The following is a 27,288-nucleotide window of genomic DNA, read 5'->3' on the forward strand; positions in this document are numbered from 1 at the left end:
TGGTTGATTCTTTTTCTCCATCCTACTGTTGAATTCCTGAATGCTGTGCTGACCATTTGACCACATTGTGAGAACCAGCAGGTGCACTCCCGACCAAAAGCTACTCACAAATAGCAAGGCCAAGAGTCAGCAGGTGGTTGCTTCTACAAATGTAGCATTGTCTGACAAGTTAAACCCCCCCCCCCACCCCCATGAGGTGTTTGTCTGAGAAACAAAGGCGGGTCGGCTCAGGGGGGCCAAAATCCCCTTCGCAGGTTCATGGTGACTCATGGCTTGAGTCACGGCCCACTAACACCGGCTCTTCCGGAGCAGCGGACAGTGCAACAGGAAACAGGAAGGGACGTGGGCGGGCGAGGGCCAGGGAGTGGCGCAAGAGCGTGTGGGGGGTGTGTGTGTGTGTGTGTTTGCGTGTGTGTGTTTGCGTGCGTGTGTGTGTGCCGTGCGAGCGCCAAGACCAATTAGTCAGATTTGTCTGTTTGACCGCTCCTATTGCTATTTCCAAACACGTAAGCACACTGCAACCACTGGAGAGGAACTTTCACATCTAGCAGCAAGTGTGTTCACTTTCATCATCCAGCCTGCTGCCCAGGCCAATGTGCACACGTAGCCATCTTTTATAAAAAGGGGGGACTCGGCCAGTGACGCTCGGGTTAGCGGCCGGCTTTCACTTTTCTCACATTATAGTCAAGTCAAGTTAACTAAATCACAAGCAGTCTCAAAGGGCTTCACATAGAATATACTATATATTATAGTCCACTGCAAAAAAGTAGAGAAGAGAAACATGAGTAAGGCGCATACCTGAAGTGGGAGATGGGAGATATCAATTCAAGCGTAATCTTGCTTTGTCCTAATATTTAGAAAGCCAAAGTTACGTCATTTAGAGCAATCTTTAAAAAAAACGGACACATTTGCACAAGTTCCTTCCAACGGAATGATCGAGGGATGCTTTTATCTCCCAAATACGAGCGTTCAAATGTGTGGGGAGTCAAGTACCTTTCGTGCCTATAGCGGAGTACTCCATTATGCATCAAAAGCGCAGCTGCCTGCCTGCATAGCTGCCTGCCTGCATGGCTGCCTGCCTGCATAGCTGCCTGCCTGCATGGCTGCCTGCATGGCTGCCTGCCTGCATGGCTGCCTGGATGGCTGCCTGCCTGAGCTTTGGCCAGGATCAGGCCGCATTGCCAATTAGGCACGCTCAGCACAAATTGTTTCAAGATAAATTGGCAATGCGGCAGCTTGCCAGTGGGCGTCAAGGATGTCCGCACAGGCCACTGCGCTTTGTTTGGCAAATATCGCTTTTCCATTATCAAGGACATTCGTGGAGGGACTCGACATACTAATCTACTCTTATTCCAGCCGCTCTTTGTATCCAAGCGTTCTCTTCCAACCAGCACAGATGAATATCATTCAAGAAGAAAAGCTCATTTCAAAGAATGACACCCCAACAGTGAGTGGGGTTAAAGGTCACAGAGGGCATGAGGGGGGCTGACAGCTTGACGTGAGGCTGACAGCAGTGGAAGGCTTTTAAATTGTACTCGCAATGTTAGAAGAATGTTCCCATGCTCACCTACTAGCTGTGGATTTTCAGCACGTTGGGTTACTTTTGCCCAAATTTGAAATTGGATTGGGGCGGGCCCAAGAGCTCAAACGGGTGGCCATCTTTGGTGCACTGAAGTGGAACTATGTTGCTGCTTTGAATGGCTCTGTAGGTAACATTGCCGAGTTTGGAGACAGGACAGGACAGGCTTGGGCTTGGCGTTGAAATGGCCCACCCACGGAAAATGGCCATCCGGAATAACAACACTTGCAAAGATATCGCGCCAGTGTTTTGCTGTCATGCCCACTAACAGCTATTTGAACAGGTGGTGCTAATCACATATTTGTAACAGTATTTGCTTGGCATCACCACAGCATGACTTCCTGAACTATCCTATCGACTGTATGGGAGTCGGCAAAATCCCCTCCCACCCACCAAAAGCAACAGGACAGCCAGTCTGTGAGGCTTGCCCGGATCACTACATGGCTGCATGATCGTGCCTTGTGAGGGTCTCGCCCCTCCCCAAGTGTGTGTGTGTGTGTGTGTGTGTGTTGCATGCCACATTCCTCACATGCAGAGTGGCGGAAAGGGCAGCGGCCCCTCATCGGCAGAGGTGTACGGTGGGAGGGAGGGAAGCTGCGCGGTGATTGATGGCCGAGGCCAGACGACCACATGAGCAAGCAAACAGATGCTTGTTGAATGACTGTAACTATGTTGCTTCTTTCTCATTTTGGATATTAAGCCAAGCAGCGGTTTCAAGTCGTTTGGCTTTTACTGCAACATTCTTCCAAGCATTCTGGGGAGGATTCCGGTAAATAAATAGCTTTGTGATAAACCTCATTTTGGGCCCAATGGTGTCGACTAAAACGGCCTGAATGGGAAGAAACTAAATGATAAACAACTCAGTAATGAGCCGTTCATGTGTAATTTGACATCATTACGTTGGTGGAGATAAGTGTTAAACGTGGATAACAGTGGATAACATCACTCCAGCGAGCTTGTTTAAACAGAACCATTAGCCAGTGAGTGGGCGGGCGGCCTGGCTGGCGGGCGGACAGACGGATGGGCTGGCTGGCTGCGAGGCACGCAGTACACCTGCATCAGAAAAGCAACCAGGAAATTTGTCATTAAAACGGGAAGCTGAGGAAGTAAAAGTTCAAGACAATTTGACAACGCGAGCTGCGCTACCTCATCTTGTGCCAAATTGGAAAAGAATGTTAGCATCGGACAAGCGTCTTTGGGTTTTTGAAAAGCGCTATACAAATGGAATGAATGATTCTTCTTACTTGCACTTTCAAGTGGCGCCGTGGGGCGCCAACAAATGCCCACCTGACCTTCATTCTGGCTCCAGCGTACGCTCGCCTCGGATGAAGTTCATTCCATTTCGCTTACTCGTTCGTCTTTGACATCAAGGCCAAAAGATGAGATAAAGCATTTAGGTGTGATGATTTTTCATCGCTGCACTAGTCAAGATGGATGGCCACAGGAATGTACATGGCTGAAAGAACTTGACTGAAATGAAATGTTACTTTGTTACTTAAGACCTCGTGATTTATTAACATGCATAAGTCGTTACAATTGATGAAAGTCGGACACACAGGCATGAGTAAAACAGCAGAATTCACAACATCAATACATTTATAACCCACTGTACAATATCCACGGAACCGGATTAAAAAGATCAAAAATGAAAAAAATCATAATATCTGCTCTAAGACGTAACCACAATTCATTCATTCATTCATATGCTGTTGCTGAGTCACACGCACATTGATTTGGAGTTGAGATGCCTCAGGACAGAAGCGTTATGAGTGCATCCAGGAATTTGCTGCGGTCTTCTGTCTTCAGTTCAATAACTGCGTGGGAAGAAAAGTGAGAAATGCTCAGCTTAGTTGGTCCATTTGTGTCATTTCCCTGCCGCGAAAGAGATGAAAACTTGCCCGGTTAAAAATAGAACACGTACGGCAAAATTCCAGTCATATTTGCAATAAGATGCAAGGCTCAAAAAGGCTATTTCTCACCTCTTTGCTGCTATTTACTGTCTTGCTTTTCGATCGTATTGGAAGTGAAAACACTGCTGCCCCCATGTGGCCACATAAAAACTTTGCCCCCGTCTCAAATTCAACGACTTACCGGATGTGTCAAAGTGGTCGTGGAGAGTTCTGGAGTTGGTGCTTTCTGCAGCTTTCTCAAACGCTCTGCCGAAGAAACTAAGAACAGAGTGAAGGTTTTGTTTTTGTTTTGTTTTTTTAATCGAAGCCCCAGACGGACAATCGTCTCGGTCGACGACATCCAGATGTAGAAGTGAATGAAGTCAATGTGGCACATGACTAAGTTTGCTTCAGCAAAGGACAACTCTGACAAAGAAATAAAATAGCCCATGTGACCGTACTTCTTTTTGTCAGATGTTTCAGACTCGGGTGGGATTCCCAAGACGAGGACGGTGCCTTTCTCCACATCTTTGGGAGCAGCCATGATGAGGGGAAGCAACCTGCACCGCTTATTCCTTGTCTGGCAAACAACAGGAGGAGGAGGAAGAAAAAGGCGATTTCATTCCATTCCATGATCAGATTGGTTTTTTAGGTCAACCAGCAGCAAGGACAAGCGCCGGCATGTCGGATCATGAGCTACTCACTGATTGGATGAACGCTTTTAGGAGGTACTTGGACAGCAGAGTCAAGGCCATGGGCTTTGAAAAAAGCTTGACGTCGGGCGTGCCCTGTGCGAGAAGGCACCGTTACTCCAGCGGCCAAGCAAACACAATCACGTGCACGCACCTCCATGAGGTAGCAGTAAAGGAAAGGCCCTTGGGACAAGATGAGGTTGGTGCAGATGCAGCTGGCCACAGTCTGTTGGATTGCAATCAGCTTCTTTTTAGCCATCTCCATGCCCGAGTGCAGATGTTCCAGGTTGCTCCTTCCAAAAGGGAGAAGGTGTCGTGAGTGAGCGAGCGAGCGAGGGAGGGAGCGAGGGAGGGAGGGGCTGAATCAATCCGGGTTGGAAACAGGGTCACACCTGGAAAGCGAATCGAGCGCCTCGATGAAGCGGCCTGACGCGCTCTGCTCCTTCTCCGTGCTTTCCAGTAGGGCGGCGGTAGCGTGCACCATGTCAGCGGCCAGGAAACGGTTCTTGAAGCCAAAGTGGACACCGAATGTCTGGATGCGCATGTCTTTCATTCTGTCAGAGGGAGGGCAGAATTGTCAGCGTGGAGCAGTCAAAAGGGCGCAAAGGAATCCCCCCCCACCCGTATTTATTGGAAGACTCCTCGATGACTTCCCGCAGGTTCTCTTTGATGGACATGTCCATGGAGGTGAACTTTTGCCGCACTTGCTTCAGAGGCAGCCTGGGACAGAGGAGCACCCTCAGTACACCCATCTGGACTTTTGCAGCTGCTCTCCTATTTTTACCCCATGTCAGCCAGAAACTCCTGCAGCTTCTTCTGTCCGTGTAATGTCCAGAGCTTGAAGTGGCACGAGGTGTAACACGAATTACGGATGCTCTCGTACAGAGACCAGTGCTGGTAGAGGCTCAGACGCAGGCTGGAGCAGAAGGTTAAGGAGGAGGCGCTACAAAACCAAACTTGAAAGTTGTCCTCGGACGCCAAAAGGATACTCGTACTCAAAGGAGATCCTCATGCAGTCGATGGACAGGGAGTTTTCCTCGTCCTCGTTTCGATGGTTATGTCGGGAGACGTGGCGCTGCATGGCGGCGATGTCCGTCACGTACTTCATGCTGAAAGACAGAAAACAACGTGTTCCGTTGCGCAACTGCAATCATAGCAGAACATTCCAGATAGTAGGGTCAATCATTCAATATGGAAAAAGGGAGTAGGGAATGGAGATGGTTGCACTTTTGAAATTCAAATTCACTCTCCACACATTTCTCAATCGAATAACAGTGGAACGAGGCTCATTTCTTACTGCGTGATTTGATCGTGAACCCACTGATCGGTCAGCCCGATGACGGCCCACCTGTTAAGGAGGAGAAGAAAAGGATTTTTGCCACAGTATTGTTGACGAGTCAGCAGGAGGGGGGCCACTTACCAGAGCATGTCTTTAGTGTCTTTTGTCAACACCCAGGCAAGCTCAAAAAACATCATGGCAGCCTAAGATGGAAAAGAGAGCTTGTTTGCTCCAACGCCATGGCTGAGAGCTTATTTGCTGCAGCTGCTCACTCACCGATGTTCCATGGTATTCATACTGCTCGTAGTCAAACAAGATTTCCTTCCTGCCATGAAAGCAAAAGGTGAATGCAAATCTCCTGCCTGCCCAAGGCAGTCCAAATGTGACCTGATTCACCTTCGCGCTTGCCACTCCCTCTTCTCACGTCGCCTTTCAATTCTTCTCTCAATTTCCCCCTGAAATGAAACAACAACAACAACATTCAACACCCAATTCCTGTTTGACTTTGCACCGACCGGGTCTCATTTTGATAAACAACGTGCTTCATCAAATCTCCTCCGCTTCCCAGACGGCTCGGAGCCTTCGGCGCTTTCATTTCCAGACTCTCCCCCTTCCTCCTCCTCCTCGTCGTCTCGAAATATTTCATCGTACGACGGCACGCCCAGATCATCGTCTTGTTTAATCAGCAGTTTGATCTTCAGAGAAAGAACAAAATAGCGATAAGGATGCACCGTTCCATTCTTCTTCCAACAGATGAGTAAGCATTGGAATCAAGTCATTGTGACCTGAGTGTCATTGTAGACATTGACCACATCGACGGGCCGACGCGTATCGCAAATGAAGAAGATGGAGTCGTCGTCCGGCTGCAGCAACTCAAGGAGGTCCACGTTGGCACCGCAGTTGATGAGGACAAAGTATTGAAACTGGAACAACGACAAAAATCGTTAGAAGACTGAAGCATTGAGTGACTGACGACTTTCATACTTGGTCTTTGTGTTCGAGAAAGGCAGTGCCAAGGTCCTGCCATCCCGCCAATGGTAAAAGGGTGTACTGAACCTGATCGCAGTGAAACAAGTCCTGAGGAAGAAACAACTGAGTCATTCTCAGCCGGCGGGTCAGGACCAAAAAGGCTGGGTCTTGAGCTAGCTTGTGAGATGGATGGATGGATGGATGGATGGATGGATGGATGGATGGATGGATGGATGGAGCGCAAACAATAAATGCCAAGCATACGTTACACTGTCCGGTGTCTGGATTTCCTTCAAAGAATCAAAAACGATTGCACTTTCCCAAAAGATCCGTATTTTCAAATGAACCATTTGACACATTTGATATTGGGCCTCAGAACCAGAAAGAACCCGCAGCCCTCGACACTAGTCATGAAATGTCTGCACACCGAATTGGCCAAAACGAGAAACAGCTAACTAACCTGAAGGATCTTACAGGCGCAAAGAGCATCGATATCTGACGCCACCAGGAGCGCAACTCTCTGAAAAACAAGTGCACAATGTTAGCAAACACCGGGTCGGTCAACACTTGGCTCATGCATGCTTCGCTCAACAACACACACCTGATTGACAACAGCTTCATAAAATTCTTTCCGGATGTCCGTCACAAACATCTTGGAAGTCCTCGACACAATAATCGACGCTTGAGCGGATGGGACAAAAACAACAGCCGCTAAGATTTGCCGGCTTTTGGGTCAACAGTCGCTCCGACCGACCGACCGACAGCTGCAGCGCCGGTGGAAATGTGGCGCCAAAAAGCCGCGTCACACCTAACCAATCAGGAGAGGCCAAAAGGCCGCGTCACACCTAACCAATCACCTAGCCAATCAGGAGAGGGGACGTGTGCTACGTCACGCGCCAAAGCAGGAAAACAGAATTGCAGAATTCGTTGATCTTTGAAACTTTTGGCAGGATAAACACAAAAGCGAACCGAGACAAAAGACGACGCACACGCTGCTTCTGTACAAACAGGATTTACTGCGACCAAATGACATCACAGCATCAAGTGCTTGCTAATGGTCCTCCTCACAAGGCAAAACAAAGACGTGCCTGACAGTAACAAAACAGAACCATAATGCGAAGTGTTTGTACGCGACCAAATATGGAGTATTAGAGAGCTATTCAACAACCTGATTTAAGACAAGAAAAATCGAATAAAAACACACTTTCCAGCCTCGAAATAAAAAAGTATGTGGAGAGACTTTTTTTTTTTTTTAAATATACATACATGGGGAAACATGCAAGATTTCAAGTGCCTACTGCATTTGTTTAATTGGTCAAGGGACCCGGACCCGTGCTTCTACAAACACGATCACATTTGGGGCAAATAAACCCTGGAAGTTCAAGTCAAACTTCTACATGCCCCAAATTTGGAACAAATGCTCATACAGTACACCATAAAAAAACGGCTATAGTGGAATTATGAAATTCACAAATAAATTATAAACAACGTTTCGTTAAGACATCCCATTTCTGTTTGGAGTTAAAAAAAAACAATGATTTCTTTCCTATACGAGAAGCATCATGTCACATTTCAATAATCATTAGTAACAATGTCAAAACCTGAACAAGGATGGAATGCAAAGCAGTGTACATATCACAAGCGGGACAATGCTGGAAATAAAAAAAGGCACCAAATCTTGGCCAAGTTTGGTCTGATATCAACTGCAATCAGCGCATTTCAGCTGCATTCACAGCGACCAGCAAAAGTGCTTATACCCTGCGAAACTTTGGCTGATTTCACCCTTCCCACACACACACACACAAAAATCAGAGGTTTGCCTGTTTCCTTTGACCACACCAACTTCAATTAGAACCCACAAAAAAGTGTGCATACATCACCCTGGAATATGAACAGGATTAAAATGGTGAGCGACAGGAGCAGCATCACCTAGCAAGGTTGCATCAATGTCCCTTCCAAAAGACTTTCTACGGGCCTTTTTCCTGCTCTCATACGCTCCAACTCAATTGTCCTTCTAGCACCGGCCTTACCAAAGGTCAAGCTCCCACAGTGGACACTTTCAAAAGAGTCGTGACATGCGACCGAGGAGCCAGCCGGCCGGCCGGCCGGCCCGCCAACCAACCAACCAGCCAGCCGGCCAGCCAGCCAGCCAGCCAGTACGCCAGCACGAGCGAGCGGGCTGATGTTTTACATGGGCAGGATGTAGTTGGAGTTGGCTAGCTTGCGTTGCTGTGCGGCGGGGACAAGCTCATGGTGACTCAGGGGGCGGTGGCAGTCAACGTCATGAAGCGCGGGGTAGTGCTGCCTGTAGCACAGCCAGGCAATGGCCAGGCCCAGCAGAGAGCCCACCAACACGTCTACAAGCGGGACGACAAAGGCAAGGCAATGAGTCATTAGGCTCACAAGGGAGCCGGCAGGCCGTGGTCGCAAGGAGGGAGGGCTGACCTTGCCAGTGGTGTTTGTAGTCGCAGGTTCTGGAAAGGGCGATGGTCAGCGCTACGACTAAGGGGGTGAGGAAAGCGCAGAGCCGCCACGCCTTGCCTCGGCCGGCCGCACTGAAGCACCGCAGCTTCCCGGCGATGTAAAGAGCTGCGAAGCCCAGCCCTGCAAAAGCAACTAGGAAGAGAATATCCAAGGACAAAGATTCAATAAGCAACCCCAAAGAAGTCCATTTTGAATGGGATTCATGGCCGAGCCCTCGACTCGACTCCATCCGCAGCACAAACTCTCGGTGAGTACGTCTTACATGAAGAGTGTCCGCTGGGAAAACTCTTTCTTCCCTCCATGACCACATCGGGATCACCGCTGCAGCGTAGCTCCAGGTTCATTTGGCCATCTGGGAAGCAGCGGTAGAAGAAGTCCGGCCTGGGCCTGATGCAGAGACGCTTGTTATTTGGACCCGGGTTCGCCTAGAGGGTAAGGCTCCGCGTGGTTTTACCTGCCCACGGCCAGTTTGATGACGTTGGTAAAAACGCCATTCAGCACCAGCGTCAAGGTCACGGCTGGATGACAGAAGGAAGCCATGAGGACGCGGTCAAGTACGCTGCGCTACCTTGACTTCTAAAGCAGCGAGCAAGCGAGCGAGCTTCATCCAAAGGCAATGCAAATAAAGCAAGAAAATACGCTTTCATGCCTTTTGAAAATGGAATTCCACTACACTGCACGGCAATGTTGATTTGAATTGATGGTGCATACAGACTACTGGAATTGGGTGGAAAGCTTGTTCTCAAAACAAGTCAAGGTGCCACTGCCCTCCGACAAGCGTTTCTCACCCAGCGACGCCTCCTTGGCGTCACCTCGCTCTGGCTTCGTCAGAACGGTGAAGAGCGTGATGACCGTTAGCGGCGTGAAGACGGCGATGCTCTGGTGTGGAAAAGATTACAAATTAGAGCCAGGTTCAAAAGACGACAACGCCACTGTTACGTCACTTACAAACATGAGAAGTGTGGGGACGTGATCTTGCTCTACCCGGTGGAATTTATACAACCATATCTCCTCGGGCTGGATCTCTCGGTAGAAAGGCGGAAGCCGCTCCGTCACCCTGAAAGAATCCAACTGTCTCCTCAAATACAGGCAGTGTGTACTTTTCCACCTCAAGTGGGACACAGTGGGAGTACTTGGAGCACCTTTGACAATACGCATGTCTGCTTGAAACAAATGCAAAGAATCTGAGCGGACTTACAGGAAGACCACAAGGAGCGCCAAGCGGATGCAGATTTCCGACAGGAGCCCACGAAGCAGCCTTCTCTTCATCTTGTCTCTGGGTGCGGACTTCGGTCCCTCCGGCCGGGCTTAAGAAAGAAAAAAGGGCGTCTTTCAAATGAACCTGGATTGTGATTGGGACTGGCTCTGTTATTGAGACATTTTGACGCTTGTGTTCTTGCACGCTGCTGTGACCACAAGTACATTCCTCCGCTGTGGGATAAATAAAGTTCTATCATGTCGAACGATAAAGTTCTATCATGTCGGTTGCCACTAACTATGGTTCAACCAGATTTTCTACATTTGTCAATTGTGGGACGTGATTTCAACGGGTTGCAATTGAAACCATCCACGTAGGATGAAAACGTCGCAACCATTGAGCATCAGCGACATTACTCATCTCGATGAACACATTTCACTAGAAATAGATGAGAACATTGCTGATCTCTATGAACACATTTCAGTACAAATCGTGTCAATAGGTAGCTATTAACCACCGTATTGTAGCCCTTTGACAATTCCATAGCCACATTCTACGAGGCTTTACATGTTATGTGACTTGAAAGTGACAGGCAGACAGGCAGGCAGACAGGCAGGCAGACAGGCAGGCAGACAGGCAGGCAGACAGGCAGACAGACAGACAGACAGACAGGCAGGCAGGCAGGCAGGCAGGCAGGCAGGCAGGCAGGCAGGAAGACAGACAGGCAGGCAGCAGCCATCCTTTCATCGCCTGTCTACCAATGGAAGGAAGCGAGCTGATAGCAGCCGAGGCTAAGCTAGCCGGCTAGCTGGCTGGCCGGCTGGCACATCTGTCGCACAACACAGCTGTTACCAAAATAAACAAACAACGGTTCACGACTCACCTTCACTAAGGTTGTTTTCTATCTTGCTATCCTCATGACCACGCCGGTGGTTATGTCGAAAAAGGCCGCAGCATCTTCCCTCATTTGAGACGCTTCATCCAGTGACGCCATTAAGCGACTCGCTAAGCTCGCATGAAACTTATCCGTTCCATGCTTTTCAAAGTAATCAGGTGTCGCATTGAATTCCACAATAATCAAGTCGAGGTTCAAATAGGTCGTGCCAGTAAATAAGCAATTATTCGCATCGTCAAATACCTCAAGTATCGATCCCCAGGTATACATTGGCGTTTTGAATGGGCATTCGTGAAAGCGGCTTTATTTTGAAAGACGGAAGTTGTCTTAAAACGGCTCTTTTTTGGACACAGGGACGCAACACGCCACGTCACGTTAAGTAGCGATGAGACTCGATTGGACTCCAAATCCACAAGCGTCACTCAAACTAGAAAACATGCAATTCATAGATCATTCAAAGTGGCTATTCTGACGCATTTGCTCTTTACTTATTCATTCGTGTTTTCGTCCTTCTTTGCATACGTGCATATTATTATTCTTCTTCATTCACCCACCCTCCAATGAATTGATGCTCATTTAAAAGACAGCCCAAACTGGCGCTTCACTGAGACAGAGTACAGCTTTATTAAAGTCAAACTTCAGGCATGTCTGAACTCTCCCAACTCAACTTTTCAATGAAATAAAGGACAGAGGTCATATTTGCAAAAAAAAAAAAGACAGTCGTGTACAAAAAGAGTGTCTTCCCAACAGTCACGCACATTTAGAAGCGGAATTGTACAAGGCGAAAAATCCAACCAAAATAGCACGCCACAGTAACATGATCCTATGCAAATACAATGCACGACTATTTACAGCTTTGCCAACAATATGCAGTAACACAGGTTCAACAGTAATCAACGTTTGTGTTCATCCACGTTTTGCACTGGAGCAATGCCAAGAGAGATAGATATGACCCCAGTTATTGGAGTGCTTTTTGCAAGTGAGTTTTTATTCAGCACAACACCAATTCTTCTCGGACTGAGCCAACCGAAAACTCAACAACAGTCGGCAAAATTGCACCGAAAAAAAGAGGAGCAGAAACTTTGAAGCGCAAAGGGTGGTAAAAGAAATGAATTCCATGATGCTTTGAGGTCACTCTGAAGCTTTCCGGGTCACCAACAAAGGAACAAACAAACATGCTGCTGCGGGGGGGGGGGGGGGGGGGATTTTCCACAAATGAATGGCACAAAACGTGAGTTGTTGTTTTTTGAAGCAAATCAAATGATGCAACATACAAACGATTGCGTTGTAATGCTGCCACTGGAAAATGGCACTTAACCATGTCATGCAATCACAAGTGCAAAAACAAAAAGGCCGCTGGTTTTATTCTCGAAAAATAGAATAAAGGAACACAATAATGCTGGCATGAGGCATTTTAACACTCAAACGTGCCGTTCAGCTTAACAGAGAAAAAAACAGAGACCAGTCATGCTATCATGATTCAACTACGACCAAAAAAAAGCCTGTTGTCCACACTTAATAGACCGCAAGAATAAATAATAACATTCAAGTTTGGGTGGTGGGTGACACGCTTGGCTGTTAAATGAACCTCGACGAGCACGTTGAGAGGAAGGTATCGGGGGACAAAAGTTGTGTACTGTGCCGAGAAAATGTTGGCCTCTCCTCAAATTCTCTCCCCCCATAGTTTCCCCACATGAAGTATCATCAAACAAATGCAAACATCAGAGCGAGATACGCGTCTGAGAAAATGAAGTCGGCCATAAGGTCACAAAAAGCTGCCATCCAAAGAAATTCAACAACAGCTAAGTCAGACTGGCTTACAAAGCCGTTCCCAAAGCAGGAGGACCCCAGACAACCAACTGCAGCGCAACAAAGAGTGAAGAAAACAGCTGAGAAAAACAAGCCGACAGCACAGCAAAGACCTGGGGCGACCTGGGGCGACCTGGGGCGACGTGGGGGCGCCTCAGCTATGGTCAGTGTTTGGGACTCAACAATAAGCCAACCCCATACCATCCATCCCGCTTGTATGATGATGGCAAATACTTTGTCATGGCACTGTACACCACTGAGGGGTAAATGGCCGTAAAAATGAAAATGTTTTTAGAAGTGCAAAAACAACATGAAGGAGACACGGCCCGTTTAACTTAAGCCAGAATTTGTCCGCTGTCAATTGGCACCCCCCACTCTTTTTGACACAAAACGTTGCTCGAGCAATCACCTTGGCAAGTTAAAACAAAGTACCCCAGCATGACAAACATTGCAATACTGAACTGCTTTAAACAGCACATACAGTCACCACACATGAGCAGCGGCTAATGTGGAATCATTACACCTATGCAGAAACAACAAAAGGTATGCACTAATTACAAGTAGAATAATACCCCTTCTTTTTTTTTGTTTTCTTCCTCTTTTCAAATGTCACACGGTGGTAACAGGGAGTACTGCACTGGTGTTTGACAAAGCAATTGGTAGAAAATGTGGTGCAATAAATACAAAAGATTCGACAGATGAGCAATTTAAAAACACTGTACAGGTTGTATTTTGTACACTATACTTACTGGACTGTGTATCATGATAGCCGTTCATGATTTTTTCAACGCGAGGCTGGCGGTCATTCAAATTTTGCCGTCTCCTTTTCCTTTTTGGTCACAACACATTTGAAATTCTTATGTCACTGCCAGAAGAAGAGGTATCCATTTTCAAAACACTTATGTTCCTTTAGTATACATTTCTGTATATACGGAGGTGAGCTAACGAAAAAGTCTAACGACGAGGCGTGTGAAAGTGCTTTTCAGAGAAGTTTTGGCAAAAAACATCAGAAATAAAACGGTCACAGTACACAAAGGTTACTGGAACGAATCTGGGCAGTAGTTCCTAAAGTCATCCCTTAAGGCTGATTAACGCTACTCGGATAGCAGTGCTCACTGGCTCGGCCCGGCCCGGCCCGACCCGGCCCGGCCCGGCCCCCCTCAATCAAGTGTGGAGACTGGGCGGTGCCTCCCCGTTGCTAAGTACTTTACAATATCATGAGCCAATTATGTACAGGTGAATGAGCAAAGAAAAAGTCACAAGTGTCATGTTATACCAGTACGCTATAGATCATGATACAGTATTTCACCTTAATAGGACGATTTTCACAAGGAGCTCTGCGCAACACCTAAAAACAAAGAAATACACCGATACTCACTGAGATGAAGTGAGAAAAATCCGCCTGTAAACATGAACAAACATAGATATGTATACAATTATATTCATCTATCACCAGAAGTATATCAAAAACATGGTTAAAGGAATGTTGGAATGTAGTGTGGGCCGAAAAAAACAATTGCACAAAGTGTCGCCCCTCCAGTTTGTCAAAGAGGAAGGGGAGGGCGTGTCACGTGAGCCGGCCCAAGTGTGTGTGTGTGTGTGTGTGTGAGAGAGTGAGACGCCAGCCACCGCCGTGGCGTACAGCAGGTCAACAGGAGGAGGAACGGCGTGGCGTGGCGTGGCATGGCGTGGCGGCACGGGGCGGCGTCCCCAACCTCCACCTCGCTTCACTTCCTTCAAAGAGACAGCTACACTCGGGATGATTCCAAAACGAGGTGTTGCTCTTGGAGCCGAGTTGCGCTAGCGGTGGGTGTTTTATAGCCGGAGAACGCCGCATGTCCTCGCCTCTTCCAATCTCACAGCGCTTGCCACATCAGTTCTTTGACGTGTCTCGGCGCCAGCCAGGGAGGAAAAAAAACGACACCAACAACAAAAATGGGAATATATTCCTTTTAGCGAGCGCAGGTGGGCGGAACGCCAGCCAGGAGTGCGCTTTACAGCGAAGGAGGTAACGAGGGCGCCACATCGTCTCCTTGCGGTTCCTCTTTGACCGTGACGGGGCTCAGAGAAGAAGACGGCGGCTTAGCAGAACCGGGGCTAGAGCCCAAGGGGCTGAGCGGGTTGTGGCCGGAACAACAGGGCCGGCCCTCCAGCGAGGAAGCGCTAAGCGCCCCCTCCTCGTGATCCGGGCAGAAGGAACGAGGGCAGAAGTCACACAGCGACGAGGCCGGCGCGCCGCAGATGCTGCAGTCGTGCCAGGGACACTCCCAACGACCTGCCCACGGCGGCAAAAGCAAAAAATCCAAGTGTCAGGATGAGCGAGCAAAGCAAAGCAAAAAAAAAAAAGCCTTCATCGCTAAACAGATCCCTGTTCGATAGCAAGCTGCTGGTTTGATTGCATATCTAATATTTCACGTGCATTCATAATCATCGTTGTGCCCTGGGGAATAAGAACGATATCGTGGACAAAGCAACCAACGCTATGGTCCAGATTGGAAGAGAAGCTCCACGCTTTGATATCGTGGACAAAGCAAGCAACGCTATGGTCCAGATTGGAAGAGAAGCTCCACGCTTTGATATCGTGGACAAAGCAAGCAACGCTATGGTCCAGATTGGAAGAGAAGCTCCACGCTGCTCCAGTTGTTTCGGAAGACCGGATGGAGAGATTTACTCACCATATGGCGGCTTGCTGAGGTTGAGACACAGCAGGTGGTACGCTTTGGGACACTCCTTCCTGTCGCACATCACCAGCTCTCCTCCCTCTCCGCAGTTAAAGCAGAAGTAGTCGTGCGCGTGTTTGCCCTCCAGGCGCAGCTTGCGCTTTTTCTGCCGCAGCTTGGCATTCCTGGCCTTCTCCTCTTTCTCCTGCACCACAGCACTCTGGGACGGCAGGGCGGAGACAATGAAAAGACGGCAGGGCAGGCAAGGGCAATTCGGCCGAGCGCCACGTGGGCTTACAGTCGGCTGCACCCCGAGGAAACCTGAGCAGTTGTCCGACCCGCAGCGGCAAGATGTTCTCCTGTTGCCCACGCAGTGCAGGTTATAATTGAAGGTCATCTCCGCGCCTGCGCAGAGACAGGAAGACAGGAAGACAGACTTTCATTCGACTCCTCCCACCCGGACGAATGCCAACTCACCAGCTTCGATATCGCAGAGAGCAAAGAGTCCGATGCGGACGTCGCCGTCGACCGTCCACTTTTGGGTTTCGCAGTTGGGGCTGCAGCTGTGGTTAATGAAGCGCGAAGAGTTCCCTTTCGGACCGGCGTCGATCACGCGATCCTGACGGACGCAAAGATGTAGGTTGAGGAGATGGTGTGGGCTTTTGTTTTCTTTCTTTCTTTCTTTCTCTCTTTCTCTCTCTTTCTCTCTTTCCCCCCTCAACGGTGTTACCTTAGTCAGGGTTAGCATGTAGAAGTCGGCGACGTGGTTTTCATGGGCGCGTTTGATCCGCTGCTGGCACTCGTCCGAGTCGATGACTTCTCCGACGTACTCGATCACAAAGTCACCCTGGAGAGAACGTTTACGGAGGGCGCTTGGCAAATGTGAAGAGGACATTGCCATTTCTTTCTCAGAGCCATACCTTTCTCAGAGCCTGGTTCGTTCGGAGGCCCCATCCTCGGCCCTCCGTCTTTATCACCTCCGTCTCGGCGTACAGGCGCTTGGAGAAAGCCTGGTTCTCGCAATTGTCTCCCGCGGGACATACCTGCGGCGCCAGGCAAGGAGGTTAGCGGGCGGCGCTCGGAAAGGACGGCGAGCGAGCGAGCGCAACGGACCTGAGGGTGACACTCGTACTGGAGCACGCGGTTGAGACACTGAGAGTCCAGGCCGCACGGGTGCTCGTCGGCAGGCCGGCAGTTGCAGCGAGGGATTTCCGACAAGTCGGCGGCCACGTGCATTTGCACTTTGCCCACGGCTTTGTTGGACTAGCACAGGAAATGACAATTTACTAGCAACGGCTTATCAAAGAGGAGGACATGAGAGAGAGAGGCTGTCCAAATTGTGGCCCTGGAGAGCCTGCATGGCATCAACAATTTGACTTTGTCCTGTCAGGAAAGGGTGGAGCCTCCGCTTGGTTCCTCAGGGCTCGCTTTTACGTTAACCGTAGCGCTTGCTAGCAACTGCGATGCCATGATATGATTTTTGCTCTTACCTTGATGAATTTGTAGGGTGGCGGTTTGCGAGAGTTGCGCTCCTGCTCCAAAGCCTGCCTGCTCTCCCTCTGGGCCTTGAGCTCCTGGAACCTCCGGGCCGCTTCATCCAGAGCTGAAACACGTGTCGTCAGCAAGGATTCTACCGCCGTCAGGCGTTCCAGAACCTGCGCTCCGTTACCTTTCTTGAAAGTCTTGTTGATGTTGATCTGACCGCTGACAAAGTTTTTGTCGTTCTCCACGTAAGGGAAGACGCGGCCTTGATTGATCCAGTAGTAGTCGTGCGAACCGAAGAAAAAGACCGGGAAGTCGCCCACGTCGTGACGAAGGCTCTGGATGTTGGACGGCACCAAACGAGGGTTGCAGATCTCCGCCGGCCACCACCTTGCCAGACCAGGGTAAAAAGGAGCCCAAGCGCCGTGCGCAGGAATCATTTGCAGGAACTGGACAACATGGCCCTTTCTCATTGAGTGTGTGTGTGGGTGTGTGTGCGTGCGTGCGTGCGTGCATACCTGTAGTTTCCCAGTTTGACCCAGACAATTTGTTTGTAGTGAGGTTTCTTGCCAGCCCTACAATCACTGCAGGACCAAGGCCCCTCGGGCATCTCCATCTCCAAACACTCGGGGTGGAAGGAAGCGGGGCACGAGTCGCAGCACAGCAACTTGCCTCCTACAGTTGTTTGGATGGATGGATGGATGGATGGATACGGACATGAGTGTGTGTGTGTTTGATATGGGAAATGAGTATGCAAAGAGAGAGAGGGGGGGGGGGCATCATTAGGCTTTAAGAATTTCAAAGCTTGACAAACTCTGAATCTCGTTGGCAGAGCAGCCATTGTGAAAAAGCCTCAGGAAGCGTGGAAGCTCCAAGGTGGGCAAATGTCAAGTTCTCAAAAGCCAAATCAGAATTCGCTTTGATTTCACAATTTAGTAGCCTTGCTGTACTCAAAGACAACCACCACGTGCCACCAAGGAGGGGGAAAATGGGGGTGCTTTCCACACATGGGTTATCTATCGCACGTCTTGCAATGAGATTCAGAGCGCCGTCGCATCGCGTAGCGTAGCGTAGCAAGGGCTGGTCGAGCGGATACACATGCAGCAGCGGCAACACGGGCGGACTCCAAACAGCCAGTGATCAGGGGTTGGGAAAATCAAAACAAAAAGCAGGCATGCAGTCCTGCCAATCAAGCAAAGTGTTCCCCATCACGCATACTTGCTTGCACCTTGCTTGTATGGAATTTTCACAAGTCATTCGAGGCCAATAACGCATCGTTGAAGTTGAAACTCGAAACTCGGCCTGTACGTCTTTCCAAATTGTCATTTCATTCCATCCAAAGCAGGTCAAAGGTGTCCAAATAGGGAGGAGGAGGAGGAGGAGGAGGAGGAGATGTGCCCCGACGGACAATTTCAGTCAGAAACAAAACTTACAATTGAGATCAGGGTTGAAGCGGCCTTTTGCGTAAATAAACGAAGGCCGCCGCGGTGCTCAAGCAGAGAAGCAGTGCACCTCCAAACACACACACGCACACACATGAACCAACGCAGCCTCATACTGCCGTCCGTCCGTCCGTCCAGGTTGTGAAAGCGGGCAGCATTTGCGAGTCACTGCGCAATGGGCCGCATGCAAGCGCCGTTGATGCTTGTGGCTTTCACCGACAAATATGAAGAACAATGAATGGAGAAATGCACGTTGAGTGACTTGATCTCTTTTTCTTCGAGCAGATGTGGAGAAAATCGGACACTACCGCATTGCCCAGGGCAGGGCAATGCATCGAAACAAGAGGCCATTCATCATAGGAATAAGAATACATTTCAAATCAATAGATGACCTAACAAACGTTGTAGACTCCCAAAAAAGGCCTCGTTCCAATGCTGCCTTCTTTTCACCAAATCTACCTGCACGAGTGCTCCCTGCAACAGAAGCAGCGGAGATGCCTATGGGGAAGTGCCGTAGTACACTATTGGAATGGAATGGATGGCAAAATAAATAAATAAATAAATAAAAAGTCATTGCATTTTTCAGAGCGTTCTTTCAGCACTCTTTTGGGGAATATGGTCACTGAGTGATGATGACAATCAAAACCTGATGGAAGAATACAAATAGATCGATATTTCCCTTTGGTGAAGCCAACAGGCACTTTTCAAATTCAATTCATTTTGCATGCGACCCAGAGTTCCGTGTTCATTCAAAGGCATTCAGGCTTTGAGGTTATTGATTCAACGCACAACTCTGCACGGCACGCCGATCGACCGCAGATGGAAGCGCTCCGTTAAGATGGCCCCCACCCAAAAGGCTTTGAAACAAAAGCGCCATTCAAAATAAAAGGAGAAAGCGATCGGGATGGGAGCAGGCACAATACAAACACAAACCAGCGCGGCAGGAAGAGAAAAACAATTCAGTTACCTTTGCCAACATTCTTTTTGGTAGCTGACGAAGGAGAGGGAATCATAGGTAATTTCAACTCAGCACGATTTGACTCGGTCAGAAGGTAGTGGCACTTATAGGCATATGAACTTAATATGGTGTCAGTAAGGTCTTGCACTAACAGCCCTACACAAGACACACAGGAAGAGACACAGGGGGGTGAGCCGCAGTCACACTTAGAAATCAGGACAAAAGAAAAAAAAGTAAAGAAGAAGAGGAGGAAGAAGAAATCACCCAAAAAGAGAGAAAGGACACGCACCGACCGACCGTCTCGCACGCATACTCACGACACAAGTAAGAAACATGTCAAACGGCACTTTGGCCCCACACAAACGCTGGACTGGACTTGTTTACAAAAGGAAGGAAGGAAGGAAGGAAGCAAGCAAGGAAGCAAGCAAGGAAGCAAGCAAGGAAGCAAGCAAGGAAGCAAGGAAAGAAGGAAAGAAGGAAAGAAGGAAAGAAGGAAAGAAGGAAAGAAGGAAAGAAGGAAAGAAGGAAAGCAAGAAAGCAAGAAAGAAAGAAAGAAAGAAAGAAAGAAAGGGGCCATGGACGCTTGTTGACGTCCGGGAATCTTTCAAGCGGAGTGAGTGCAAAGGAACAGGCTTGGCAAACGTCAAATGGCATTTAGCAACGGAACGTAAGGGGAAAAAAAAAAAAAAAAAAACGCTTCCTTCCCGGCAGCGAATACGCCATGGGGAAATATCACAAGTCTCTGAGTTCCAAAGATAAGATCCATCCATCCATCCATCCATCCATCCATCCATCCATCCATCCATCCATCCATCCATCCATCCATCCATCCATCCATCCATCCATCCATCCATCCATCCATCCATCCATCCATCCATCCATGTGTGCTAATTCTTTGGGGCGGGGCTTACCTCTGGCGCACAGGAAGCACCAGCCCACGTTGACGGGGGACGTTTGGAGGCCGTTGCGCTTGGTGCTGCCGTGGCTGCTGCAGATCATGATGTGGTGTGTGAGGATGGCGCTGCCCGCCGCCACGCAGCTGTCGCCTGTGTGATACGCCACCGGGCAGCGGATGCAACGCATCAGGCGACCTAGACGCCGGACAGTCAAGTTGACACCAGGGCAGACTCAGCCAACAAGAGTTTACAGTCCGTCCGTCCGTCCGTCAGTCACGGCCGCGTCACCTTTGCTAGCTCGCTGCAGGTCTCGCTCCAGACAGCAGGTGGCGCAGCTGTGCTGAGGGCAACTGAAGCCTCCGCCCGGGCTGCTGGTAACGCCCGGGAGTTTTCGGACGCAATCCTCATGGTAGTAACATCCGCATCCGGTCACGGAACAACGCGTCACCTCCTGGCTGGCTTCCTTACAGCTGAAGCACGGGTGAGTGCCTAAAAAGAAGAAGGGCTCGGGAAAGACTGAGAAGGCATCACCACGCACGCCGCCGCCGCCGTCCACTCACGTACCCTCTCGACATTCCAGGCACGCAAACTTTCCTTCAGGTAGGGACGGTAGACCGAGACACTCGAGGTGGAACTGCCTGTTGCAGTCTCCTTCGCACGCCACCAAATTCTCGGCGTACACCTCGCATATCTACACGGAAAGAAGTGATGAGATGAAGATTTGCACAATGGTCCCTCAGTGGTGTCGACCTGGCAGACGGTGTCCCTCTTCCCGGTGCTACCGTCCTGACGGGACAGGCCAGAGTCCACGGATTGAGTGTCTGAGGCATCCGCATCTGCAGCCGCCGGACTATCCAGACTCTTCCCGAATAAACCCTTAGAGAAGGACAAAGACTTGGCCTTTCATAAGTGGCGCCTAGCAATAGATGAGCTGGTCGCTATCTCAAATCCTATTTCCTCGTTGAAATGAAGGGAAAGGCCATCCCAATCAGCTCTTCTTCTCCGAGCCTACCTGCGGATCATTGAGGCCTCTGGAGTCGGAATCCGACGTGTCTCGATACTGAGAGGACGCCATCTCCACGTCGGTGGATGCTCGACTGCGCTTCTTCAGCGGTTTGCAGGCGTCCGATATCTCACTGGCTCCTGAGCGATGGCAAGAACGTAATTCAGGAAAAGATCCGAAATGGAGGCAAAAGCAAGGAAGCAAGCAAGCAAGGAAGCAAGCAAGGAAGAAAGCAAGGAAGCAAGCAAGGAAGCAAGCAAGGACCAACCTTTCTGGGATCCCGCCCTTGGTGCGGCCTCCGGCGCCATTTCGGCCTGAAATGAGATGGTGAAATAAAGCGTCGAGTGGCTGCTGCTGCTGCTGCTTTGACATTAGTCTCCAGGAATGGAACAAGAATTGGCATCAACAATCCGGATGTACGGATCCTAAACAGCATCATGCATTTTCCTTTGACGTCATGTCGTGAAAAGAGAAGCTGACGGCTGTGCGGTCTATTTATAAATTGCAGAGTTAAAAGTCACTGTCCTAGGTTTTGCTTTGCGTTTTAAAATGTACCACAAATGTTTTTAAAGGTCAAAACAAGACTGCAATACCTGTTCCTTTTTGGTTTTCTTTTTGGGGACGGGGTCGTTGCCTCTCTCCGACTCCGACCTGCTCCTGACCGAGCGCCGCTGCAGCTTCCTCTCTTGAGAACCTGAACGAGGGCAAAAACAAACATTGAGCTGGGCGGCGTGGCATGGTGCGGCGCGGCGAGGGGCGCCTTTGTGCCCCCCGAAAAGCTTCTTCAAACCGTGTGGACTGCTGTGCTGAGAGCCAGGAGAGGAAGCGGGCTGCGTTCCACCTTCTTCGCTCCTCCGACTGGCGGGAGATTCTCTTCTCTCCTCCCCTTCTTCCTCCATATCGTCCACATCTTCGTCCTCTTCGGGACTGGCCTCGGGTTTGGCTCTGTTTTCCTGCCGACGCCGACACACAGAGCCGACAGCGTTTTGCCAGTGTGAGGACAAAGAATGTGGTCCGCCTGCGAGTTTGTATTTCTACACGTGTTGCTGCATTCCGCTATTGGTTGCTGAAAGGATAACAAGTCACTGTTGGTTCTGGTTCATACTTGCGCTTGACCCACCTCAGGTGAACAGTAGCCGAGGTCAGGCTGCCTGCCTTCTCCCTCCACTCTGCCCTCCTCCACCTCGTCCTCCTCCTCCTCTTCTTCCTCTTCCTCCTCTTCCTCCTCCTCCTCCTCCTCCTGCTCCTGCTGCTTCTCCTCCTCCTCCTCCTCCTCCTCTTCTTCTTCTTCTTTTTGAGGTGAGGGAGCCATTTTTTGCTTTTGCAGGAGAGGCCAGTCACACTTTGTGATCTCCACATTCAGCCTCTTCATGGTGATGGAGAGCGGCAGAAGCTTTCTCGCCGCCGCAGTTTTCCAGGCCCTGACCGGTGCCGGAGAATCCGGCTTGGCTCCCGAATCAGAAGCGGCGTCCTCTTTTGGGGAGTCGGACTGACGACTGGAGTTTTTCTTCTCGCCATTGGCGTCCTCCGCGTTGGGAATACTACACTGCCGACGCGGCAGCTGTCTCCTCGGCGGCTGATCTCCGTCGGGCGACTTCAGCCCCCCCTCGTCTTTCTTATTGGCCGAGCCGCTGGAGCGCCGGTTCCGCTTCTCTGGCCGGCCCACGGGTTTCTTGGCGACCGGGTTCTCGTTAGGGACCGGGTCGACGTAAATGAAAGTGTAGTTGTCGATGCGCTCCTGACGCGTCATCAGGAAGGCGTCCTCTGCGTGGCCCACGCCGACCTCCCACTGAGCGCGCTCTCTCTGAGGGATGGGCTTCAGCAGCTGCCAAAGAAAACGGCAAGTTGAGCACATTTTTCTTTCTTTCTTTCTTTCTTTCTTTCTTTCTTTCTTTCTTTCTTTCTTTCTTTCTTTCTTTCTTTCTTTCTTTCTTTCTTTCTTTCTTTCTTTCTTTCTTTCTTTCTTTCTTTCTTTCTTTCTTTCAGGCCAGCCATGAAGAGACCTTTTAGCAGCCATTTTGATCAGAAGTGACTGATTTTCTACGAAGCCGAGCCCACAAAAGACATTGGCCGCTGTTGACGTACTTTGTGTTTCTCCACAGTGTTTGTGGTCTTCCGCAGCGTGTCCGCCTGGAGCTCCTCAAACTGCTGTTTGCCCTGGTAGATAACGATCCTCTTCTCGTGGATCCACGCGCGCTCAGCGACGCTGCCAAAAAACTGGACGTGGTACTCCCTGTGGCCTGCGCGTCAAATTGGAGCAGAGTGCTTTTTCTCTTTGTCCTCGTGCACAAAGCGCCGCCGCCGCGCACTTACCTCTGGTGTTGATGCGCGTGTGGACCTTCATTTGCGGGTCGGACGAAACCATGCACGGCCACCACGGGTAGGTGCCCACCTTGGACCACACTAGATCTCCAATGACAAACTCTTTGCAGAAGCCTGTCTCTTGGATTACTGAGGGTTGATTGACTTTTGGAACCTGGGAACAAGACGGCCGCTTAACTTCCAAAGCAACCAGAGATGAGACTTTGAGCTCTTGCCTTTGGTTCCGTTTGGATAACGGTCTTGTGAAGCTTCTCCGTCTGCTCCAGCGGAGGCTCTCTCGGCTGCGGCTGAACGTGGGTGTCCTCCGTCTGGCCCGTGGCACCTGCCTGGCCTTGGACAGGCTCCAAAGTCTGCTCCTGGATGTGCGGCTGCAACTTTGCATTCTTTTTCCTCTTCTCCTTCTTCCTCTCATTTCGCCGCTGCACCTGAGCCGCCTCGTTCTTCTGAGATTCCTTCTGAAGATGAAAATAAGACCGAGACGGTGGGACATCAGTCGCCGTTGCCCTTCGCAATCCCACAATGGCCGCCGCATCTTCCCTATGCAATTTGGCTTTCACGTTGCATTGTGAGATGCGGCGGCGGCGGCTGCCATTCGAAGCGAGCTCTATCAACGGTGAACATGAATAAACAAATGTGTTAAGTCCTCAGGTCAAAGACTTGTTAAAATGAAATATAGGGAAGGAGATTTACAAGGAACCATGAAACCTCATTAACACAATCGCCAGCTGTCTTTCTTCCCGTCTGTATATGGATGTTTATATATATATATATATGTATGGGAAAAAAAATCGATATCTCTATCTATATAATGAGTGTTGATTGCAATACCTGCAGTTCTTGCAGCAAATCTCCACACAGTGCCGTTTCAAACAATTCTTTGCCGTTCTGATACGTCTTGATGATCTTCAGCTTGATCTCAGGGGAACTGGTCTTCAGCACTCCCGTGGTAGCGCTGCGAGGAGGCTGGGCAGGCTGTGAGGAAGGGGTACTGTCCACCAGGGAGGGGGGAGGGCTGGAGGAGGGCAAGTGCAAGGGTGCTGGAGGAGGAGGCGGCGGCGGCGGCGCCGGCGGCAGCAGCGGCGGCAGCGTGTGGGTCATGATGTGAGGCGTGTGGGGAAGGTGGTGCTGGGTGGGCAGGGGCAGCGGGCTCTGCGGGTGACTTTGGATGTGCGGCGTGTTTGACAGGAAGTGGTGCGCGTGGGGGAGGTGATGGTGATGATGGTGGGGGTGGTGCAAGTGCGGGTGATGCGTGGGCAGCGGGGGCGAAACAGGCGAGCGGGGCCTTTCCTGCAGACCGGGACCCCTTAGCACCGTGCTCTCCCCCGGCAGGAGGAGCCCGTGCTCGGCGTAGCTGCGTATGGGACCGTAGCCGTTGGCCGAACCGTTGGGGAACTGCGAGTACATGGAGAATTTGGACTGCGGTTCGTACATGCCCAGACCCGGCGGGTAGCCGTTGGAGACGTGCGGCAGGTCCTCGGACGCTGAGGGCGGGTAGAAATCGGCATCCAGGCTGGCATCGTAGGAGGGAGCGCCATCCTCGCCCGGGTCACTGCCGGTGTCGCAGGTGCCGTCCTGTCTGATGTTGGCTGAGTCAATAAGCTGAGGGGGTTGCTGAATTGTATTTCCCATGATCCCTTGCATGAAAGAGAAGGAGAAATCCATTGTTGGGCTCCGGCATCCTTAACTTTCTTTTTCTTTGACTGGACCTGTTGGGAGTGACGCGTGCAGATTGTTATTATTGATTGGTGGCGTTAAAATAATCGTTCAAAAAAAGATATCAAATACTTGACAATTGATATCTCACCATGAACAGGGTGCGCAAGTTTGACATTCCCAAATATGTCAAGTATTTATCCCGCAACTATTTCAAGACGTTTCAACGTGGAGCAAACAAAGACGAGATGCTGTCATGTCACTGATAACATCGACTATATATATATTATGACAGGTGGACAGCAATTTCAGGAACACGTGCAAATGGTCGGTCGAGTTGATCATGAAAAGAGAATATTCATCATCAAAATGACTTGCTTGGTTAAGTCACTTTTCAACAAGGAAAGCATGCATCAAATATTGCATGCTGACACATGCTGTAGTATTTAGAACTTTTAGTGTTGTGAACATGCAAAATCAGATACATCCGAATGGGGGGGGGGGGGGGGATCAGGCATTTTTAGGAGCGGAATTAATTGTGCAAACGTTTGGCCACTTTGAATAATTCCTCTGTGGACACCAAAGGCACTTGACAGGAATATTGACTCAACTCAAAAGACGGAAGTCAAATGCAGAAATGTTAATTGATTCTTTTTTTTTTTATTCCAATCAACAAACTGGCACACCATTTCTTGGGAAAGTGTATACATGTTACGTCGAAGTCAATTGTGCATGATATGTATCAACGATGTGTCAATAAGTCCATCCCCACATGTTAATAAAGTCCCACTTTCATGTTCATTCGAAAGAGACTCGTCGTCATAACAACTTGCTTCTAATACATGCTGTTGGTAAATCTCGACGCCGTCGTGTTTTTGGCGGCCAACACAAACAAATGGCAGTTTTGTTAGTTATCGGAGAAGAAAACAAAGAGCAGTATCCGCTGTCTTTTTCGCACCAATTTGTTGACACTTTTATTACGTTTCAAGAGTAAAGAAGAGGCCGGCCGCCTGGCTGCCTGCCTGGCTGGCTGGCTGGCTGCTGAGCCTCAGCGTGTACACGAAGGTGGATAATGGTGATGTAAACATCCGTGTGGGGCCGTGAAGCGCTCACTAAAACATGAAAAGCGTGTAAAGGGATTTGTGAAAAAAAACAGATACAGCGAGTGAATCGGAAATGCTTGGTTACAGATGCGTGAAGGAAATCGACGGGGGGAAAACATCAGCGCTGACAATTAATTGTCTCTCTCGCTGGATATGATGATCTTGTAGCCTTGTGGGACGTTAGCTTCCGAGCTAGCTAGCTAAAAATGATTGTATTGGGCTTCGGAATCATCTGAACTTGAGTGGCGGGCGCTGAGAACGCACACGTGAAACCGTGTTGGCCTATTTCATGTGTCCACACGCGCAATGCGCAATCAACGCGTCTGTTGGAGCACACGCCAGGCAGGCAGGCAGGCAAACGAAATAAGATGAAAAGGGGAAGGCTAACGCTAGCTAAGCTAGCTAAGCTAACAGTACATTGCCAATATGGCTGCCTGTCTGGCGTGATGATCCCTCCATCACTGGCGCTTTGGGGAGAATGTGCTTGAAAAAGCAAGCAAGCAGCCGCTGCAAAAGGCTTGCACCGGCGGCGACGGGTGGACGGACGAGAGCATGCATCGGTAGCGACGCTCAAACAAAAACATGCACAAAAACAAGAAGGGAGAGATGGCTTAGGAGATGCAGGATTTTGGGGGGGGGACGGGGAGTCGCGAAATGCAGGCAGGCAAATAAAAATGTCAGTACCTTCAGCGTGTCCCATTCTAAACACATACACCAGCCAGCAACGCGTCCTCGTTTTGTATACAAGTGGGGCGAAATAAATCAAAATCATCAAATGGGTTCTCTTAAATGGATAAAGCGCAGGCCTATCCTTTTTCGTTTTAACGCAATTCTCCACAGAGAGGAGGAGGAGGAGGAGGAGGGGGCTGTTACGCTATCTGCTCGCTACCCAATCCCGAAGCCGGGCTCTTCCTCAGCGGAACAACTGGACATTTTAATGACACCCTGCTCAAAACAAGAACCTCATTTCAAATT

At 49.7% G+C, this 27,288-nt stretch overlaps 3 protein-coding genes across 6 annotated transcripts; all 3 read right to left on the reverse strand.

The window, feature by feature from the left end:
• Positions 1–3,055: 3,055 nt before the first annotated feature.
• On the reverse strand, positions 3,056–7,206 carry cdc45 (CDC45 cell division cycle 45 homolog (S. cerevisiae)). Its single transcript, XM_061278836.1, has 18 exons — positions 7,010–7,206; positions 6,869–6,928; positions 6,424–6,516; positions 6,225–6,362; positions 5,982–6,134; positions 5,836–5,894; positions 5,716–5,764; positions 5,581–5,642; positions 5,458–5,508; positions 5,150–5,269; positions 4,945–5,076; positions 4,782–4,880; positions 4,553–4,714; positions 4,315–4,453; positions 4,173–4,256; positions 3,930–4,048; positions 3,671–3,747; positions 3,056–3,393 (listed from the first exon to the last, which is right to left on the reverse strand). Exons 1-18 carry the CDS (start codon positions 7,058–7,060, stop codon positions 3,329–3,331), a joined length of 1,713 nt encoding a protein of 570 aa, XP_061134820.1. The 5' UTR covers positions 7,061–7,206; the 3' UTR covers positions 3,056–3,328.
• Positions 7,207–7,404: 198 nt separating this feature from the next.
• plpp5 (phospholipid phosphatase 5) lies at positions 7,405–11,298 on the reverse strand. The gene is made up of 8 exons (XM_061278837.1): positions 10,974–11,298; positions 10,091–10,199; positions 9,841–9,949; positions 9,681–9,771; positions 9,347–9,410; positions 9,155–9,279; positions 8,854–9,024; positions 7,405–8,765 (listed from the first exon to the last, which is right to left on the reverse strand). Exons 2-8 carry the CDS (start codon positions 10,159–10,161, stop codon positions 8,596–8,598), a joined length of 801 nt encoding a protein of 266 aa, XP_061134821.1. The 5' UTR covers positions 10,162–10,199; positions 10,974–11,298; the 3' UTR covers positions 7,405–8,595.
• A 287-nt stretch (positions 11,299–11,585) lies between these two features.
• On the reverse strand, positions 11,586–27,171 carry nsd3 (nuclear receptor binding SET domain protein 3). Of its 4 annotated transcripts, none has more exons than XM_061278839.1 (25): positions 26,998–27,170; positions 24,386–25,263; positions 23,773–24,012; positions 23,549–23,711; positions 23,321–23,475; positions 22,356–23,060; positions 22,026–22,188; positions 21,829–21,929; positions 21,504–21,549; positions 21,245–21,375; positions 20,983–21,108; positions 20,797–20,923; positions 20,521–20,721; positions 20,248–20,427; positions 19,346–19,492; positions 17,455–17,611; positions 17,124–17,326; positions 16,945–17,057; positions 16,568–16,717; positions 16,375–16,497; positions 16,185–16,301; positions 15,932–16,073; positions 15,753–15,859; positions 15,470–15,674; positions 11,586–15,069 (listed from the first exon to the last, which is right to left on the reverse strand). In XM_061278839.1, exons 2-25 carry the CDS (start codon positions 25,217–25,219, stop codon positions 14,789–14,791), a joined length of 4,917 nt encoding a protein of 1,638 aa, XP_061134823.1. In that variant the 5' UTR covers positions 25,220–25,263; positions 26,998–27,170; the 3' UTR covers positions 11,586–14,788. The 4 variants fall into 4 exon arrangements, with proteins under 4 accessions (XP_061134823.1, XP_061134825.1, XP_061134826.1 ...); XM_061278841.1 differs by having other exon boundaries at positions 19,346–19,369; positions 26,998–27,169; XM_061278842.1 differs by lacking the exon at positions 19,346–19,492 and having other exon boundaries at positions 26,998–27,169.
• Between the last annotated feature and the right edge of the window lie 117 nt (positions 27,172–27,288).

Source organism: Syngnathus typhle, linkage group LG5, assembly GCF_033458585.1.
Source record: "Syngnathus typhle isolate RoL2023-S1 ecotype Sweden linkage group LG5, RoL_Styp_1.0, whole genome shotgun sequence".
NCBI classification, from domain to species: Eukaryota; Metazoa; Chordata; class Actinopteri; order Syngnathiformes; family Syngnathidae; genus Syngnathus; species Syngnathus typhle.

Bases quoted from the DNA above. Each gene is read 5' to 3' on its own strand.
- cdc45 (XM_061278836.1), bottom strand. From the start codon at position 7,060: ATGTTTGTGACGGACATCCGGAAAGAATTTTATGAAGCTGTTGTCAAT. The intron at 6,517-6,868 runs GTTAGTTAGCTG...TTTCTTCCTCAG, and splicing joins GCGCCTGTAAGATCCTTCAG to GACTTGTTTCACTGCGATCA. The intron at 5,895-5,981 runs GCACGTTGTTTA...GTTTCATTTCAG, and splicing joins AGCGGAGGAGATTTGATGAA to GGGGAAATTGAGAGAAGAAT.
- plpp5 (XM_061278837.1), bottom strand. From the start codon at position 10,161: ATGAAGAGAAGGCTGCTTCGTGGGCTCCTGTCGGAAATCTGCATCCGC. The intron at 9,950-10,090 runs GTAAGTCCGCTC...GGATTCTTTCAG, and splicing joins GCGCTCCTTGTGGTCTTCCT to GGTGACGGAGCGGCTTCCGC. The intron at 8,766-8,853 runs GTCAGCCCTCCC...TCCCGCTTGTAG, and splicing joins CTACAAACACCACTGGCAAG to ACGTGTTGGTGGGCTCTCTG.
- nsd3 (XM_061278839.1), bottom strand. From the start codon at position 25,219: ATGGATTTCTCCTTCTCTTTCATGCAAGGGATCATGGGAAATACAATT. The intron at 20,428-20,520 runs GTGACGCGGCCG...TCCGGCGTCTAG, and splicing joins CCTGCAGCGAGCTAGCAAAG to GTCGCCTGATGCGTTGCATC. The intron at 17,058-17,123 runs GTAACGGAGCGC...CACGTGTTTCAG, and splicing joins CAACAAGACTTTCAAGAAAG to CTCTGGATGAAGCGGCCCGG.